This window comes from Quercus lobata, chromosome 7 (assembly GCF_001633185.2).
Source record: "Quercus lobata isolate SW786 chromosome 7, ValleyOak3.0 Primary Assembly, whole genome shotgun sequence".
NCBI lineage: Eukaryota > Viridiplantae > Streptophyta > Magnoliopsida > Fagales > Fagaceae > Quercus > Quercus lobata.
Window position 1 is genome coordinate 1 of NC_044910.1, and position 18,081 is coordinate 18,081.

General features: G+C 35.1%; 1 protein-coding gene and 1 long non-coding RNA gene across 4 annotated transcripts; both read left to right on the forward strand.

Annotated features, from left to right (window-relative positions):
• The first annotated feature begins 2,477 nt into the window (after positions 1-2,477).
• Positions 2,478-11,251, forward strand: LOC115954057 (WD repeat-containing protein DDB_G0290555-like). 3 transcript variants are annotated; one of them, XM_031071910.1, is made up of 13 exons: positions 2,478-2,781; positions 3,433-3,552; positions 3,711-3,826; positions 4,734-4,763; positions 4,885-5,021; positions 5,153-5,332; positions 5,468-5,531; positions 5,638-5,745; positions 6,318-6,471; positions 7,454-7,543; positions 8,175-8,230; positions 9,136-9,193; positions 10,683-11,251. In XM_031071910.1, the coding sequence occupies exons 2-13, from the start codon at positions 3,471-3,473 to the stop codon at positions 11,024-11,026; spliced, it is 1,419 nt and encodes a 472-aa protein (XP_030927770.1). In that variant the 5' UTR covers positions 2,478-2,781; positions 3,433-3,470; the 3' UTR covers positions 11,027-11,251. The 3 variants fall into 3 exon arrangements, with proteins under 3 accessions (XP_030927770.1, XP_030927771.1, XP_030927772.1); XM_031071911.1 differs by having other exon boundaries at positions 3,450-3,552; XM_031071912.1 differs by having other exon boundaries at positions 3,457-3,552.
• Positions 11,252-12,112: 861 nt separating this feature from the next.
• On the forward strand, positions 12,113-15,251 carry LOC115952332. Its single transcript, XR_004083391.1, has 3 exons — positions 12,113-12,180; positions 14,111-14,180; positions 15,056-15,251. It is a non-coding gene; the product is annotated as an uncharacterized LOC115952332 (long non-coding RNA).
• The last annotated feature ends 2,830 nt before the right edge of the window (positions 15,252-18,081 follow it).

Sequence of the window (18,081 nt, forward strand, 5' to 3'; positions counted from 1 at the left end):
ACCCTAACCCTAAACCCTAAAACCCTACCCTAAACCCTAAACCCTAACCCTAAAACCCTAAACCTAACCCTAAAACCCTAAACCCTAAACCCTAAACCCTAAACCCTAAACCCTAAACCCTAAACCCTAAACCCTAAACCCTAAACCCTAAACCCTAAACCCTAAACCCTAAACCCTAAACCCTAAACCCTAAACCCTAAACCCTAAACCCTAAACCCTAAACCCTAAACCCTAAACCCTAAACCCTAAACCCTAAACCCTAAACCCTACACCCTAAACCCTAAACCCTAAACCCTAAACCCTAAACCCTAAACCCTAAACCCTAAACCCTAAACCCTAAACCCTAAACCCTAAACCCTAAACCCTAAACCCTAAACCCTAAACCCTAAACCCTAAACCCTAAACCCTAAACCCTAAACCCTAAACCCTAAACCCTAAACCCTAAACCCTAAACCCTAAACCCTAAAACCCTTAAACCCTAACCCTAAACCCATAAACCCTAAACCCTAAACCCTAAACCCACCCTAAACCCTAAAACCCTAAACCCTACCCTAAACCCTAAAACCCTAAACCCTAACCCTTAAACCCTAAACCCTAAAACCCTAAACCCTAAACCCTAAAAACCCTAAAACCCTTAACCCCTAACCCTAAACCCTAAACCCTAAACCTGAACCCTAAACCCTAAACCCTTAACCCTAAACCCTAAACCCAACCTAAACCCTAACCCTTAAACCCTTAAACCCTTAAACCCTAAACCCTAACCCTAAACCCTAAACCCTAAACCCTAAAACCCTAAACCTAAACCCCTAAACCCTAAACCCTAAACCCTAAAACCTAACCCTAAACCCCTAAACCCTAACCTACCCTAAACCCTAAACCCTAACCCTAACCCTTAACCCTAAACCCTAAACCCTAAACCCTAAACCCTAAACCTTAAACCCTAAACCCTAAACCCTAAACCCTAAACCCTAAACCCTAAACCCTAAACCCTAAACCCTAAACCCTAAACCCTAAACCCTAAACCCTAAACCCTAAACCCTAAACCCTAAACCCTAAACCCTAAACCCTAAACCCTAAACCCTAAACCCTAAACCCTAAACCCTAAACCCTAAACCCTAAACCCTAAACCCTAAACCCTTAAACCCTTAAACCCTTAAACCCCTAAACCCTAAACCCTAAACCCTAAACCCTAAACCCTAAACCCTAAACCCTAAACCCTAAACCCTAAACCCTAAACCCTAAAACCCTAAACCCTAAACCCTAAAACCCTAAACCCTAAACCCTAAACCCTAAACCCTAAACCCTAAACCCTAAACCCTAAACCCTAAACCCTAAAACCCTAAAAAACCCTAAACCCTAAACCCTAAACCCTAAACCCTAAAACCCTAAACCCTAAACCCTAAACCCTAAAAACCCTAAACCCTAAAACCCTAAACCCTAACCCTAAACCTAAACCCTAACCCTAACCCTAAACCCTAAACCTAAACCCTAAACCCTAAACCCAAACCTAAACCCTAAACCCTAAACCCTAAACCCTAAACCCTAAACCCTAAACCCTAAACCCTAAACCCTAAACCCTAAACCCTAAACCCTAAACCCTAAACCCTAAACCCTAAACCCTAAACCCTAAACCCTAAACCCTAAACCCTAAACCCTAAACCCTAAACCCTAAACCCTAAACCCTAAACCCTAAACCCTAAACCCTAAACCCTAAACCCTAAACCCTAAACCCTAAACCCTAAACCCTAAACCCTAAACCCTAAACCCTAAACCCTAAACCCTAAAAACCCTAAACCCTAAACCCTAAACCCTAAACCCTAAACCCTAAACCCTAAACCCTAAACCCCCAACCCCCAACCCCCAACCCTAAAACCCTAAACCCTAAAAACCCTAAACCCCTAAACCCCTAAACACCTAAACCCTAAACCCTAAAACCCTAAACCCTAAACCCTAAATCCTAAACCTTATAACCCTTTAACCCTATAACCCTTAACCCTATAACCCTTAAACCCTAAACCCTAAACCCTAAACCCTTTCTAATTCTGTTCATTGTATAGGTTGGACTTATTTTTTCCTCCACTCTAAACATGGTAAACAATTGAGTTTTTAACCAAAATCATAACAATTCAAATGATATGCGTAAAATATTTTCAAATTTTAGGGATTCCATATTAATGAAAAGGAGGTTAAAATCCAAACCCATGACGGGACAAACAATAGAAGAAACATATGCACTAAAGAGTGAAATAATTATAGTAAAATGAATTTTATATATGTTCAGTTAAATTGAGTCAAATGATTTAAAAAATCTATTAACCTGAACTTAATACTACCCAAGATTAAAATAAAATTTTTTACCCAATTTATCAATATACGGAAACCTTGCCCCCCTTCCCTAACAGCCCAAATAGCCTAGCCAGGCCAACTGAAAAAAAAATTAATAGCCCAATTCAAACCCACGGTTACAACTTAACCTAATTCAGAAAAGAAAAAAAGAAGAATAAGAGATAGGATTCGTCAAGAGAGAGAGAGACCGAGAGTGATGTGAGTGAGTGACTCCGCCAACCACGCTGCCGCCATCCAAGCCGCCGCTGCCACAGCCGCTGTCCGCCCTTGCGAGACTGACCTCACTGCCATTGACTCACACCCACTGAGCAGCCGATCAACCTAGTGAGGCAGAAACTGACCTAGAGTTCACGCACCTCCAGTCGCCGCCGCCCTGCTTGATCTGCCCACCTCCGACGCCGGCCGCTGCAGCCTCTAACCTCCATTCTGCTTCAAGTATTATTTTTTCTTTCCTTCAACTTCAAAACCTGACATTGATTTTGAATCTTGATATGATTCAAAATCAATCTCCACTCCATACAATTATAATGTTTGTGAATCTGTCATTTGTGATTGTGGTATTTTTTTTTTTTTTTTTGGCTGAGGGTGATTGTGAATTAAAATTGAATATGTGAATCTGTGATTGTGTTTGAGAGTCTGTGTGAGTGTCTGAGATAGTGTATGAGTGTATGAGATAGTGAGAAGTGAGTTGTGATTCGTGAATAAAGTTATAATACAGAGAGAGAGTCTGTTGAGAAAGAACAATCGACAGAGGTGAAAAAAAGGGTAAAGTTAGGAAAAAGTAGTGCATTATAAATTCTTAGTAGTGGGGTAATAATGTGTTTGTGGCAGTGGGTGCGTGGCAATCCGACAGAGACAAAGACAAAAATACATAATATAATAAAAATGTAAAACAAATTTAATAAAACCAAATAAAATTGACACTTGTGCTTACTCGCAACTGCGTTGTGAACATTGTCAGCTATGTAAGTTAACCTTTGTAACAAAATGAAAAATGATTTTTTAACAAACGCTTTAATGTAATACTATATTGATATTTATTTGATTTTTTTACTTATTTATTTTTCCCTTATCTCTGGCCCTAAGTCCGTCCTTGGTGAGAGAACGCAGATTTTACCAAAAAGATGCCTCGTACAACCACATTAGAGTGTCCTGGTTGCCCTTCTCTTCGAGCTCTAACCTTCGATGCACTTGGTCTCATCAAAGGTGAATTTTTTTTCTTACACCCTTTTATTCGTTGATCGGAATTAGCAATACCATTTTGTAAAAAGCTTGTCTTTTGGGTTTTATATGCTCTATTTTGTATTTATATATCTGGGTATCTTATGCTTTGCTTGGTGCATGTTTTTTTTTTTGGATAACAGTTATTGAAGCTAAGGGTAGTCAAGGAGGGGCTCCTAGAGTGGTGGAGAGGTGGGGTGAGCTGGACTCATCAAAATGTGTACTTGCTGCTTCTATCAATGATCGTAAAGATGACCTGGTATGTGTTGGGTGTTGCAAATTGTTTGAGTTTATTGAATTTTGAATTTCAACCATCTGTGTCATTGTTGGCAATATGTTTCAATTTTTTTTAAGCGTTTGGTTTTGGTTCCAATTGTTAGTTTAGTATGGTTTGTTGAAGTTTGGAGTGTTTGAGAATGAACATATGCTTTCATGTTCTATGGGTTAAATGTAGAATAGGTGTAAGGATTTTGTGCAGAAATGATAGTACGTTTTGATTTCTATTGGGTTTCATTTGCTGTTGAAGGTTTCGGTTTGAATGCTTGTTATGTAGCTAATGGAGTTTAATTAATATTGCCCCAAGGGTAGTAGAATTCATTGGATGCCACGCCTCATGAAGAGGTAGTTGTTGGTTTGAATCTGCTATTCACCATCTTCTTGGGGCCAACACTCATTTTAAATAAAGTATTAGTAAGCTAAACAAATAATATGAGCCCTCGCGGTTTGAGTTAAATTTTGCAGTGGCTATTACGAATTGAGTTTGTAATTGTTCACGAAGTTTGGGACTTCAAGCATTGTACTTAATTGCCATTGCATGTTTTGTTTGTTTTCTAAAGAATCATCCTTTAAGAGAAACAGGTTCTAATATTGGTTGCAACCGGTTGATTGGATTCTCTAGTTATTCCCTTGCATATATCTGGTGATAATGCATAATGGCTTGCTTGCCAAAGAGCAATTTGCAAGTTTCACTTATTGCCTAAATAGAAGCTTTTAGCTTGAACTAGGACAATTTATCCTTTTGTTTTGCATATGTGTATGAATTCAGATATTATATCAATCTTTTTCTAAAAATGTAATTAAGGCCCTCAAATCCTTTATTTTGCAAAAGTGTTTTTTTTTTTTTTTTTTTTTTTTTTTTAAGAAATATTTTTCTTTTTCTCTTGCAGTTATTAGCAGTGGCGAGAAAAACTGGCATGGTGAGTTACACTCTAGGACTAATGAACATCTGGCTACATGTTTCAGTTTTCAGTTTTGACTGTTAGTTATAGGCTTATTGAAGATCCTATTCAATATTTGTGTTCTTAATGTATCCGATAGATTGAGGTTCTCAGTGCAATTAATGGGGATATTCGTTTCACGGTTTCTAATGCCAATGAGGATGGTCCTAGACTTGCGGATGATGCTGTTGTTGGTTTGCATTTATTTGCCGGACAGGGATTGGAGTTGACATCTAGGTACTGCAATATTGTTCCTTTCTAGGCTTTGCCACCTAATTCCACAATAGGTGCTTACATCTTTGATTTCCACCTGCATTCTTCCGATATGCATACAGCTTCTGATCTTTGAATTTATTGTTAAATTCTAGGTCTTATATTTTGCTTGCTTGTACAACAAAAGGAAACACAAGCATGAGGTCCATTGAAGTTACTGATTCACCTGCAAGTTCTACGTCTATTGGTTTGTCAAACACATGGAGTGTATGCGGTTCTGGCAACATCTTATGTTCTAAAGTGGATGGAAGTGAAAAATATGCTATATTTGGAGGGTGAGTGCTCTCGAGTTTCACAATTAGAATTTATAAGCTTGAGAATTAAGTCAATTGTCATTCTGTAGTGGGATTTTATGGTGTGTACTAGCTTATTCATCTATGAAATAATGGTTTTCTTGATTTCCATCTCAGGAAGAGCGTTGAAATGAACATGTGGGATCTTGACAACTGTACTAAAATCTGGGCTGCCAAATCTGTGAGCCTTTTCTTTATCTGCTAAATCTTGAAAGAAATTCACAAATTAATTTTCTATAACTTGCATTTTTTCCTTGCATTTATTTAATAGCTTCTACCCTATGCAGCCTCCTAAGAACAGTCTTGATATTTTTACCCCAACCTGGTTTACATCATCAACATTCCTAAGTAAGGATGATCACCGCAAAATTGTGGCTGGCACCAACAGCCATCAGGTAATCTTTCATTGCAAATTCTTCTTTCATTTTGGAATGAATAACTGGATATCGGTAACTTCTGGGAATGCAACATTCTTACAGATTTTTTTCTCACTTCCTACTGTCCTTTGAGCATGTGTTGCTTGGTGCTGACTGGAATTGAGTTTTTTTTTGTGTACTTAAATTCTCTTCAATTGAGATATCATCAGATGTTATGTCACGAGAGGGAATACCCATGTTCTACATGTTATTGATCATGAGCCATTAAACTAACAATGGCTAATAATACACCTAGGATGAAATTTATTAATTTTTCTTCTTTCATCTGGAGCTAAGAAAATGTGAATTTCATTTATATCCTTTGTTAGTTTTATGATATTCAAGTTATTGTTAGTTAACTTTTTTTAAAAATTTTTAAAATTTCTTATTTTTTATAGAACTTGGAGTGCTTTCTTATCATTTTGTCTTTGCTGGTTTCTTGGAAGAACCACAATTTCTTTATTGCCTTATCTCTAGTAGACTAGTAGCTGTATTGTAATCGTAATCATCCAGCCACTCAAAAACTTCAATTCATTTTTTTTTCATAACAGGTTCGCCTCTATGATATTTCCGCTCAACGAAGACCTATTATCTCATTTGATTTTGGGGAGACGCCTATCAAATCAGTAACTGAAGATTTAGATGGCTATACAGTCTATGTAGGGAATGGGTCTGGTGACCTTGCTTCTTTTGACATGCGCACAGGTGAACTGTAGTTCGATCATGTTGTCACATATTTGATATTCTATTTGTGTGGAAGTCTGGAAGATACATTTAACATTCTCTCTCTTATAGTGCATTCTGGTAGTGTAAGTGTTCTGCTTATTTACTTAATTAGTTTTCTTCAGTAGAAAGCCTTTGATTATTAAAAAGAAAAATGGAAAAAAAGAAAAGAGCATTGCTTTCCTTTAGTACTGTCTGGCTAATTTAGATTGGCAATTATCATTTAAGGTGATCAAGCCTTATATGCGGGGTTTCTCTATGTTCTTGTGTGAGCGAGTGTGCAGGCATGTGGGTTCATTTATATATATATTGCTAAATGCTGGCTCCACCATGTATCTTTTGTGGGGGGGGGGGATATACAAACTGATAGACTTGCCCTTATGCTTGTTTTGATCTGTGGAAAATATTTTTCTTATGTAAGTTTTAGATCCAAAAGATGAGGCATATAATACTTAGGAATTATATGATGGTTTTCTTTTAGCTTCATTTCAATTGTTTGCTTCATGTTACATGCATTGAAATTTTTGTGTCTAAGGGGTCATATCTGGGAAGGGCTTGATCACCGCAGCAAAACACCTAATTTTGTATTGAAATTTTAATTCAATAGAGCTCAAGCCTTTTGTAGAATTTTTTTTTTTTTTTTTTCAAAGTAAATTGTTAATGCACAATTGATTGGCATATGACGTTTAATGTCTGAACATAGGTCATTTTGCAAGTACCATAGGTATTCAAGGGTATTATTCATTTAACTCTGAAAATTGAACTCTTACTCCAAGGTCTACTTAGGATTATTGGTAACTATTACATATTTTTGGATTGATGTTAATTGAGTTGCATTAAAGTGGATGTGAAAATTGAGTTTTGATATTGTTAATGTTATTCTTGCATTTAATTCATATTTTTTGAATGATTTGAGATTTTTCTCACTTGTAACTCCATAAATGATGAAAGTATCTTTTTACAGGAAAATTATTGGGGTGCTTTTTGGGAAAATGTTCTGGAAGCATTAGATCTATAGCCAGGCACCCAGAGCTTCCAGTGATTGCATCTTGTGGTGAGTGTGTTGTATTGTTTTACCGTTATGTTAATTTGCATTGGAACTCATACTGACAAGTGTACATACTTACACAACACCATTTGCATACACACACGCACACGCACACGCGCACAGACGCACACCCACACACCCGCACATCAAGAGAGAGAGGTCTGTAGTCTGTGTTTCGTATTGTCTGTGTATACCCTCTTTTTCTTTTTCTTTTTTTGGTCAAAAGGTTTGCATGTTCACCCTTTGTTAGGAGGTCAAGTATTGGCTTCCTTTAGAAGACATCCACTACTTGGTTATGAGTTATGGATAACAAAGTTTAGTTAGGGTGGTCTTTTAGTCTGAAGAAGTGGGAAAGAAAAGGAGGAAAATTTTTATCTTAGTTTATCCTCAATCACTTGCTATATTATCTACTAAGCAATGACAACCTTTTATTCTCATATATATATATATTTTTTTTTTCTGAAAGTCATTTCCTGTATTAATATTCTAATTAAAAGGGTGCGTGCAGTTAGCACTTCATCATGTGTGGGTTCACTTAATTTTATCGAATCATCCTTTAGCCTTTTGAGGTTAAGTTTGTTTGTCTTACGACCAAATTTTATTGACCATCAAAACTGAGAACTTGACTAATTTCTAGGACTGGACAGTTATCTACGCTTATGGGATATAAAGACTCGGCAACTTCTGTCTGCGGTATGTTCTTACACTTTATGATTATGAAGAGTTGTTAGAATTTCTTGCTGAAAGTCAGGGCTGAAGATATGTGCTAGTTTTAAACTCTTATATTTATTTTTTGCCCTTACTAGAGTTACATTTTTGTAGCTTGTTACTCATGGTTTTGGCATCTCAAATTTTCTTACCTAATGCTCAAAACTCTTCGTTCTACCTCGAGGCCAAGAACACATTTAGGCTGTGATAGAGATGAGTGATAGCGCTTTTTTGCATTCAAAGCTAAAAACTTGTTGTTCTAACCATTTAATCTTTTTATATTCTATTAAAAGGAATCAGTAAATCGATTTTTGAGGGTTTAGCAATTTCTTTGGATATTATGTTAATGAAAAATGAAGTTGTTTTATGCTTTTATTGATAGACTCAAGTTATTGCAGCTAACATTCATTTGAATAATGCATAAAGTGAGATGCTGTCATCTGCACATTACTTGACTCTTATTAAAGGGACATTAGTAATCTGCATGTGATGATACCAAAGCAAGATGGTCAATTAACACGATGGCATAATGTTGAAAACCTTGAGCAAAAAGGTTTAATGGTGAATGTATAAATTTAAGTTTAATCTATTGTGTGGTGCTGCACTTGTATACTTGGCTGTAAAGGTCTGCTTAGGGCATGGCAAAGCCTAAGCATTCCTAAACATGCACTGACTCTTGGTCCACAAGCCTAATGACTGCCCCTTATTCGGAGCTATGTATTGCTTTGGATTTCATTGTTTGAATCTGTGGCCTTGACACTTGTAAGGTTGACACTTTTATAGAGCTCATGCAGGGATTGTAGATAGTCTTTTCATTTGTGGTTTTGTAAGCTAATGTGTTGTGCTGCATAAATTTCCATCATCTTATCTTGATTGTCTTCATCGTGTAGGTTTTCCTAAAGCAGCATCTTACAAATGTTGTCTTCGACTCTAGTTTTGCTGATGAAGGTTAGTTTTCTGTTTTTGTCTTGTCTGTTATGGACCAAGCCAATAGTATTGTTTCTTGTACTATGACTATTCTATTAGTGGATGTTGTTACATTTCTTGCACAAGGAATGATTGTAGGGATTGGTACCAGTAATGTAGTCTAAGTTTGAAGCAATTTATTGCTCATATGATATGAATGATAATTCTAACACTAGGTTGGAGCTAATTAGCTTTAGCTCAAATGACACATGCTTCTCCCTCGTTAATGGGATGGAGGGTAAGGTAGTGAGTTCAAAACTCACAAGATGTGTGTAGCTTACCAATGAGGAAAGGTGTTATCACTTTGCCCCCACTTGAGATGCCTCAGCAATAAGGGAGAGTGCCTGGATAACTATAAACCCAGATGTCTTTGATTCAACTCCTAGCTGAGGCATTTTGCGATTTACTTGATGCCTACTCAGTGGGGGTATGTAGGCATCTTGGGTTTACCCTTAGTGGTGGTCCCACTGGCTCATACCTTGAGGGGGTTCCTTTTCATAAAATAAAAAAAGAAAAACTGAAGGTCTTTATAAGGCAGAACTAAAAAAACAATGCAAAAAGTTGGGTCATCGTTGAAAGCAGTTATATAAGGCAGAACTAATATTTTTGAAAGAAAACTTTGAGCCCAACAACTAGTCAAACTTTGTTTCACCTCTTTTTGGACTGGTTGATTTGATGTTATAACTGTGGATCCATTCTTTATACTTAACTTCAGGGATCTCTTAGGAGGTTGGAGTCTGTCTTTATCCTCAAACTACTAATAAGTAAACAACTCCTAATGGCCTAGGAGCGAAGACTAGATCGGTCTTATACTCTTGGTATTTTTTTTCTTTGCAATGTAAAATGATGAAAATATTTTATTTTCCATTACTACACGCATAATTTTTAGGCTAAAATCCAATTTAGTCCCTTGACTTTTTCTTCAGTTGTCAATTTAGTTCTTAAGATTTAATTTTTATTATTTTAGTCCCTCACTATTTCAAAATGAGTCAATCTGGTACTTCTATGTTAATTTTTTTTCCCTAACCAGTACTCATCAAATGACAAGAATTATTAAATGGAGCAACTTATGAATGGTTTCGGTTAAAATTTGAAATAAGAAAAAAATAATATTAAAACTGAGTCATTTATTAACAAATTTGGATGAAAGGACTAGATTGACAAAAATTAAACCCTAGGGACTAATTTGACAACTGAAATAAATGTAGTGGACTAAATTTAATTTTAGCCTAATTTTATTTAAATAGGGTTTTTAGGGGATCAAATATGCTTTAAATTTGATAGGGATGTATGGGGTCTGACTCCAGTTTTTGAAGTTGCTTGAACCTGAAGTTTGGTACACACCTTACACTTTTTAGTTTATATGATGGTTACCTTAATTGTTCCTCTTATGCAAAGCTAGTTATATAATATTATAATGTCAACATTAATCCACACCTACTAATTATACATTCCTCATTCTTATGAGCAGAAGTTAAACCTTCTATAGCAGCAGATCTACCACTAAATGCTGAACGAATTGCTAATGAGACTGAAATCAGAGACGAGGAAGAAACACTGCCTGTGAAAAGAAAAAAGGCATCAAAAGAAGAAGAAAGAAGGAAGAAGAAAAAGGCAACGAAAGAAAATGAAGGAAACAAGAAGACATCAAAAGAAAACAATGGAAGCAAAAAGAAGGCATCGAAAGAAAATGAGGGAAGCAAGAAGTTAAAATCCAAGAAAAGCAAAAGATCAAAATGTGAGATTCATGATGAATCATGCTTGTGTGTACAATCCAAAGCGCCGGAGTCAAACATTGACATGCATTATGACTAGCATAATGTTTCTAAAAGTTTTTCTCTTTATATATTCATTTTATGTAAATTGTGAAGATGACGAGTAATGGTTCTTGATGTTTTTAACCCAATGACATGTCAGTTCATCATCATCATCATCAATCTGTGCATTATGTTGTGGAATGGCAACCAATTTTCTTTTTCTTTGGCATTTATCTTTCTGCTCACATTGCGACACAATAAAGTTCAAGCTGTATATTAATTATATGCTGTTGTGCCTCGTTTCTCCATACCCTACCATCTGACTCTCTTTTCTTTCACTCAGATCTTTCATCTTTTTCTAATAATGGTTCCATCAAGTTTTATTTACATAGACTTCAGTAATATTTCATTAGCCTCCATTTTGACCTTTCTTGTTCTGTGTGATGGCACTAATTGCTAAGTAATGTCCATATTTGGCTTTTAAAACAACCTGGATTACCCTTACTGGTTTTCTTGGGCTGACATATTTTAAATTACTTGGAAGAATAAGGGAGGACCATCAATTATTTGTGTATCTAGGTTATGATTTTTTAATTAGGGAATCTTAGTTTCCATCTTCCTATTTTGAGTTAAACTTCACTACTCTTTGATGTGGGGGAGGCCAGAGAGGGGGAATTCATACCTTGGATGACTCCATTGGAGAGACCGGGAAATGCTATTTGACCCAAAGGTCATTGGCACTTTTGAAATAGAGATTCATATTTTGGCATCTTGCTCTGTTTCCATCTTTGAGGAGGCAATGGCTTTGTGTTGTTCTTGGAGTGGCATTCATGATTCACCTCTTTTGGACATTGTCTTTTGTTGCTCTCTTACATGGAGGAACATTAGTTGAATTGATCTTGATGAACATGCTTTGATATCGACTTGTTAAGTATGACTTCTATTGGATTGAAGTCAATTTAGTTTTGGATTCACTCACTAGGTTGTTTTACTTATGGCATTTTCTTGCTACATTTTTTTTTTCCAGTTTTTTATATTTTATTTTGGATTCCCAACTTAGAAAATCTTTTCTTTTGTTACTTTGTACATTAAGCCAATTGATTATTTATAAGTTGCTAAGTGATATGTCAATGGAATTTTATAGGAGGCTATCCCTGTTACACAGCTTGTAAGGGAAATTGCTGCTGTTATGCAGGAGTTCACTCACTCCGGGTAATTATTTCTCTTCTGGAATATGATTCACTTATTTCAATTAGTTCATGTTCATTCATTATGTGAAGAGTGGCAGTTTTTTTTTTTCTTTTTGAATTTTTTTTTTTTTTTTTTTTGGGGGGGAGGGGGGGCGGTTGAAGTCTGTTGGGTATCATTATGCGCCTTAATCATAGGTGATTTGAAAAAAGAAATGTAGAGGGCACAAGGCTGAGGTTATTGAAATTTAAAAGGATGCAAGTACATCATCTTGCAAACAATGGTGGCTTCAGGAATATTTCTCAGGGTGTTCTTTAAGAAGCATAAGTGTTTGTTTGACGATATTATTTTTGCCAACTTATTATACTATTCAGCTTATTTTTGCTACTATTCATAGGTCTCACTATACTATTTCAACTAACTTTTACATTTATCTATAGTACTTTCAGTAAAAAGTTTTCAATTTCAGTAAAATAAACGGATCCCAAACAGACCCTAAATTACACAATCTAATAAAAAGAGATTGATCTTGGGCTTTTTTCTTGGGGTCTATTGGGCATTTGGGCTTACTATGTTAGAATTTATTTATTTTTATTTTATTTTATTTTTTTCAGATTTTAGTTCAAAAATTTTTTTGGACTTCTTTTTGCTTGAAAGCTCCAATATATTGTTGAGTAGAACAAATTATGGAGCAAAGTTTAATTTTATTGGCATAAAAAAAAACTGACGGTGTTCCCAAAATTTTTTTAAAAAGGTAAACAAATATAAAATTTTAAATTATTATATAAAAAAAATAAAAAATAAAAAATAAAAATTCAGGTCAAGGTGGTCCTGTGATCACCTTGGCCTTTAAGTACCGCCGCCCCTGCTTGCAAATGACTCCAAAACGAGTTTAAATTCAGTGCAAATCTTAAGTTTACTTTTCATCCGTTTAGACACCAGTTGTTACCTCAAGTGGCCTCCAACTTGTGGAGAAATTTCTACTCATTTAGGATCAGTTTTGCTTTTCCTAGTACAAAATGTAACTTGGGGCAGATGCCAAGCTCTTGCTAAGTTACTTTGGTCTGGTGGCTTCTGTTGTTCCATGTTGGTCTGTCCAAGGGATATGTAGAAGCTGGATTTACTCCTTTAGTAGATCGTGAGGGGTCTGGTGAACTTCAGGGAATTGGCGTCATAGGTGGTGGCGGCATTTGGGGTATACCACCCAAAAACGACGGAAGAGATGCCCCCATTGGTTGTTGGGTCTGACCAACCACTTGTTGAGCTTGGCCCGCCACTTGTTGGGCTTGATTGTTCACAAATTGCAACCTTATTCTACATGCAAAATAAAGATATGAAGATATCAACAACAGATTTCTAATGAATTACTGAATCATGTTTGCCAAAATTCCTTTTAGAATGTTCTTGAATAACCTTGTATTGAGTTCCTTGGGACCCTCAAGACTTCCATTTGTCCCATGTTAAGGATAATTTGGTATGTTTGAGAAACTTGAATAATTGAAAATGATCTGCCAAGATTTTCTCTAGATGTGTATTTTCACGAAAAACTTAAAAGATCTTAAAGTTGGTCAAATTATGACCCTGTTTGGTACACCCACTCAAACACATGTTTTCAGTTTTTAAACACGTATTTCCATACATATTTCACCCACATGTTTTCAGTTTTTAATTGCATGTACCAAACACCTCCTAGATTTTGTATCTATTTATGATTGGTAAGTTACACACCCAATATGTCATGAGTCCATGACCTCATCCTGCGCCTATAACTTATAAGCGGAGGAGGAGCTGCATTGTCATTGGATGAATCAGATTTTGAACTTGACTTTCAATTATAGAGCTTTAATACTAGTGGATGCTTGATTTGTGTAAACTCAACTAAGGAAAGTCTCAAAAGAATCACATTTCATTCCTGTTTTGGAACTCTGATTTTTATTTTTTTTGGTTCTGTTAGTGGCGTTCGTACTTTCGGAGTTTCACTACTGGTTGCTGGGTTTGACGACAAAGGTCCACAACTGTATCAGGTACAGCAGTTCTGTTCTAATCTTGTGTTAAACAATTTTCAGATGCCATTGCATTTGAGCTCAAGCTGTTAGAGATTATTAATATCAGGTCTTATTTGGATCTGGTTCTTAGTCTATGATGCTACAAATTTTGAGCTTATGAGAACATCTGTGCGCATCTGTAAAAATCCTGAATAACACCCCATGGCATGTTAAGATCTAGTCTTTTTCAATCTTCTGACTGTTAGCTATGGATTTTTTATTTTATATTTGTGATGCATTTGAGCAGGCTTGAATTTTCTTGCTCTGTTTTCCCCAGAACTTTGGTTTCAGTTATATTTATGACACCATATATAAGATATGCTTTGGCCATGCATTAAATAGTTTGAACTAAACCTAAAACCCAGATTTTGGAGTTCAAAATGATGCTCCTCCAATGTGCTTTGGATAAAAAGCATGTTATTTTCTGAGAACTCCATGCCTGCAGAGAAAAAATGTCAAGTTAAACTTTTGTTCATTTCTATCGAACAGAAGATCTGAAATTAAGATCTATTTCATCTAACAAATGTCAAAATTTTGAGTTTTTTATGTTTTGAAAATTTACAAAATGTGTGAAGTTGTGTATGTGATAGTAAATAATGAGCATAAAGAGAACATGTGATCTAATAGTAGGATTGACAAAATACTAATCTCATATAAATGTCTATATATTGTTAAAGTATCACAATTTGTAACTTGAACCCATTTCTATTGTTTTAGAAAAAAAAAAAATGCGATAGACTTTGGTTAGGCATTTCATTTGGATGATTTAAATCATTTAAATCATTTAAACCAGTCTTTGTAACAGAAGTTTGGTTGCTTATGTTTTCTTGTTTGAATGATTTAAATTTTGGCAGAGTACTAACACCAGCTGAAATTGATGATTACTTGGCTGAAGTGTAGTTCATTTCCCTTTAATGAAGAAACTGGAGAGAACTTTTATTATAGGGCAAGGACTGGTTGAGTTATTCGATTTATACTGGTCCTTGTTACTGCAAAATGCCTTGTTTGTCATGATGATCTACTTAATTATATGTACTTGTACACTTCCCCCCCCCCCCCCCTTCTTCTCTCTCTGTGTTGCAAGTGGTAGTGGTACTGATTGGATGATTTTGTTTACTGAAATTACTATTCGATATCACTTTAGTAAGTTATCACCTTTTTTATTTTACTTTTTTTGCTAACCTGATGGCATATGCATGTGGTCTAATCTCGTTTTTATTTATTTATTTTTTGTAAGAGAATAATTTGTTAGAAAGAATGAACGCCCAAAGGACAGAGTCCTTAACTACATACGAACACAAATGAGGTCCAAAAAATGACAATAAAACTTCAAGACACTCCCCAATCGAAGTAAAATATTTTTTTTAAAAAAAGGATCTCAAGGAGCATATTTAATATCTTGCATATAGATTGTTCTTTGTTTTCAATAGTTCGGATCCCCCAAATGGTTCATAATTCATATAATCCACAACACTATTTGCCTCCCCAGCAATAGTGCAATGCAGCAACTAGTGCTTAACCATTTCACAACCAGTAGTTACCATTTAACAAAATTATCTATAGTATGTAATTCAAATTTGTTAATACAAAAAAAGATACCTTACTAGTAACCTTACTACCCCGACCTAAACACCTTTCCAAAGGGAAGATGGAGTTAGGTGTGCGTCACGAGCACACTAAACTCCCCTTTCCCATTTGAAGTCCAAAAGTAGACAATCTTCATTCCATTTTACCATCAGCCTGGAGTATAGTAAGTCTATCAACTACTTCATTCCTAGCTCCCAATCATGGAAATCCCTGGGGAATCTATGATTCCAACATTCGCTTTGCTTCTACCATCCTCTTCAAACATAATCAACAAATGCAATGATGCAACCTCCTCCACTGCAATGGAGTATTAGTTTGGAAACACAACCTGCAAAGATTGATCTTCACATCACACATTATGCCAAAATATTTCACTATTGCTATTTCCCACCCTAATCAATGTGAAATTATGAAATCTTTTCCAACCAGCTAAATTGCCTTTCCACATACTACAACAACCATGAGGTCTTCTCACTAACATCTTAGACCAATCACCCCTACTGCTCCTTATATTTAGCCTTCATGGCACCATGCCAAAATTTCTCCTGTTAAATCCCATATCTCCGTATCTATTTATCGAGCAAAGTTTTATTAAAAATGATTGATTGTGAGTGATGAACAATTACTTTTATATGAACTTATTATTTTTTTGACATCATTCACAGTCAACCACTTTAGAGTTATAACAAAAGTTGCATTCTTAAACTTAACTAAATGTGGAGGTTCCTAAATCTTACCATCATACCACTCATGTCCCTGGTAGCAAACTAGGGATACCCATTCAAAAGTTCCAATTAGATAATAATTAATAAGACCATTCACATCAGTCTCAATAAAATAGCTTGAGATTAAAAATATAGCTAAAAACCCAAAAAAATCTACGCATCAGTCTCAACAAACTACCAAAAAAAAAAAAAAAACACTTGCTCCCAACTTAATTGTTGATGGTTAATTAGTGTGAGGATAATGATTATAGTCCAAGAATAGTTGTTAGGTGTGCCAAGTAGTTCTATTAGGCTTTCAAAATTGTTCATTGTATTTTTTAGTGTCCCACAAAACTAACATTTTAGTTTTTTTTTTTTGGACAAAACATTTTATAAATTAATCATAGTCTTTCTAAAGTAAGCAATATATTATCTGAGGAAAAAAGGATGACTTTCACCAAAATTTGAAGAAATTAGTATATATTCATAAAATTCAAGACTCACATGCACATATTCAAAGCTAAAGATAAGTATGGATTAAGTTGTTACTCATTTTATTTAAGAAAAAAAAGCTAAGTCTCAGCAGATCATGAAATGCATAAAAAAATGAAATCAAATAACTAATTAAAATCATAATATTTATTTATAAGATATGTTATATATTTTTATCAATTTAATAATATATTATTATATTTATATGTTGTATAATATATATTTATTTAATAACAAATACATAATAGTTTAAAAAGTGATGATTTTTATCTAGGGAGTTATTGTTAAAAACCATACATGTGGTGACTCCATTCTATTAGATTTGGAGCAATTGTCCAACTCTCTAAGCAAATTGTACAGCACTGAAAGCTAAAAACTTTATAAACATATAAGAAAGACTGGAGATTAAGAAATCTGAATGATGAGAGAGAGCAGAGGTTAAAGACTCACTTGTGAGTTGTTGGTAGAGAAAGGAAAACTCCTTTTCTTCTTCTTTGTTTGATGTAATTAGAAGCTCTGGCCTCTATTTTTTATTTTTCAGAGTGATTATGAAGGGCTACAGGTTTTTATTTATTTTATTTTATTTTTACATGGCAGCTACTACATTTTTGAGATAATCAGATAAAGATAAAAGAAGATGTAATTGACCCATTTATGACCTAATTCAAAACACACCTAATTGCCACCCCTATCGGTTACTAATTTCTAGTGATGTAGGACACGGTTTCTCTAATTTTAATATTTTATTTAATTTTTTCTATTTTAGGTTTAGGTGATTTATTTCCTTGTTTTAGGTACTTTTAATGTTGTTTAGTCAAATTAGGGTTTTATATGTTTTCGTAGCCACTTTAGGGTTTCTAGCCATTTTAAGTTTTATTTTTACTATTTAAACACATTGTAGCTTTCAACGGCAATTCAATTTTTTAGATTAATAAAAATACAGACTTTGTTTATTGTTTTCTCTGATGAATTCCAAATCTATCACCTTGTGGATTCGAGGTTTACTACCTAGAAACTAATAGTTTAGTTTCTGTCCATCAAAGAGAGCATCGTGTGTGCTTTCTTCAGGCTTCTACAATATCAGTTGGTATCAAAGC